Below are 2,145 nucleotides of genomic sequence, written 5' to 3'. Positions count from 1 at the left end.
AGCTCACACTAACTCGGCTTAGAGGGAATCCTGCTCATGGGGAAACTACACGTTCGTTAACATTCCCTGATCTGCCCCACAGCCCCCTCCCCCTTACCTGCTTCGGGCTCCTTTCTCCCAGACAAGAGGTGCCGCAGCCCAGTTTCAGCCGCTCTGATTCGGCCTCTGCCTGTTGATCACCCTCAGGAGCCAAGCCAGCTTCCTTTACCCTGAAGCAGGCAGAAGAGACCACACAAAGATGGTGGGGACTAAAAAAAAGGCCAGTCTAGTTCAATCCTGCCCCTGCCCCCCCCCCACAAAGATCCTCCTTAGGATCTACACGCTAGGCCTCACAGTGGGAAGGGTCTGAATTCTCCCAACCTGATACCAATGTTCCCTCTAAACTGTGGAGTCTTGTGAGCAAAAATCGTACTTTGTGAGCTGCTGGCATTAAAGTTGTGAGCGAGCCATTTGGCACCTGCATCAATTCGTTTGCTCTGGAGCCATCCTTCCTGAGCTAAGGCACAAATGCATGAGCCGGAGGCTAAAAAACTGTGAGCTAGCTCACAGTAGCTCAGCTTAGAGGGAACATCGCCTGACACGGTTGCCAGCAGTCAGTAACCGACCCCGCTGCTGGGGGAAAAAACAACAATCTTCCACTCCTGACACTTGTTGGCAGCAAAGTCAGGCTGGGGGAATTCAGACCCTGCACGTTATGAGTCATACGGCGGAGTTCAAGCCTCAGGAATCTTGGTTTAACCAAGAAGGATGAGAGAGGTTGGCCCAGGGCTTATAACACAGCGTGAGGAGAACTAATCCAGCCTCACATTTATTCTGGTAAGAAAGAAACCTGATAAAGGGCCAATATTAAAAACCTAGGGTAAACTTATTATATACAGAAATGCATGTATTTATTAGAAAGGCAGCTAAAAACATATAAGGGTCCAATGAAAGCTTCGTGACAGGCCTCTTGTATTGGCCCTCGTGTTCAGGTCACTTGTACTTTGTAATGTGGCTTTCATTGGGCCCTTATATGTTTTTAACTGTCTTTCTAATAAGTTCATGTCTTTTTATATATAATAATTATACACTAGATTTTTAATATTGGCCCTTTATGAGGCTTTTTTCTTACCCTTTTCACTCAGGTCATCCCCTCATTAAATGTAAAGACTGCATACAGGTCACATACACAATTCCCTCTAAGCTGTGCTAGGGGGTGCTGGCGCACAACATTTCAAAGGCTGGCTCACAACCAATCTGCTCACAACCAATCTTCCATAGGAAATTATGGGGATGGGGAACCTCTTTCTGGGGACCATAGAACTGTACCCCTGGTCCAATCTTTTTGGAACTTGGGGGGCTTTTTCAGGAGACCACCCCAGAGCTCCAGATATAATTCTCCATTATAGCCTATGGAGCGCATTGACTATAATGGTCCCCATTGACTATAGTGCAGCAGGAAAAGAGTGACGTCATCACGTTGGGGATGCCGCCACCCCTTCCAGGAACGCCCCCAAAGTCCCCTGCTGGGGGTGGGAGATGGACTTGGCAACCCTAGTCTTGATTCCAGTGACTGGGCCAAGTGTGTTTCCCCCTGCCTGTGTCCTATTCACATTTATTCTGGCCAATCATATAAGAAATTATTTTAAAAACCCACTGCTTAAACACTATAGCAATGCTGTTCAAAGCGTTTTAAATACAGTCTTTCAGTGTAACCCTTACAACAAACCTGTCCAGTAGGGCCCTTAGCCCTTACGGGGGATTTCTTGGGCTGGGCACATTGAGGGCAAGAGATGAGGATGCTATGCCAGTTCTTGGCCAGCGTCATTCTCCAAACGCCTCCCACCCCCCTGAGCGTTCAGTGACTTGGCCCGATCTCGTCAGAAACTCAGCAGGGTCGGCCCTGGTCAATATTTGGATGAGAGACCACCAAGGAATTTCAGAGTTGCTACGCAGAGGCAGACAGTGGCAAGCCACCCCCGAACCCCACGAGGTCGTCATAAGTCAACTGTGACTTGACGGCAAAATAAAAAATAAATAAAATTATTAGGGTAAGGCCCCATACTCCCTCTAAGCAGGGCTATTTTTGGGCAGGAGCGCACAGGAACGGAGTTCCGGCTAGCTCCCAAGTTGGCCACGCCCAGCAGGAACTCGTTAGCATAATAG

At 48.5% G+C, this 2,145-nt stretch overlaps 1 protein-coding gene across 1 annotated transcript in view; it reads right to left on the bottom strand.

The window, feature by feature from the left end:
* Positions 1–97: 97 nt before the first annotated feature.
* The window catches only part of LOC107109177 (kinesin-like protein KIF18B), a gene marked incomplete at its 3' end in the record, with an annotated part of 19,180 nt that continues 17,132 nt past the window's right edge, over positions 98–2,145 (bottom strand). Inside the window, exon 7 of the mRNA XM_015409747.1 lies at positions 98–209. Within this exon, the coding sequence (XP_015265233.1) occupies positions 98–209 (112 nt within the window). The remainder of the gene's footprint in view (positions 210–2,145) is intronic.

The sequence above is a fragment of the Gekko japonicus genome, unplaced genomic scaffold, assembly GCF_001447785.1.
Source record: "Gekko japonicus isolate JY-2015 unplaced genomic scaffold, Gekko_japonicus_V1.1 scaffold5493, whole genome shotgun sequence".
Lineage (NCBI taxonomy): Eukaryota > Metazoa > Chordata > Lepidosauria > Squamata > Gekkonidae > Gekko > Gekko japonicus.
The sequence above is the reverse complement of the archived record's forward strand: the minus strand, read 5'-3'. Positions and strand labels throughout refer to the sequence as shown.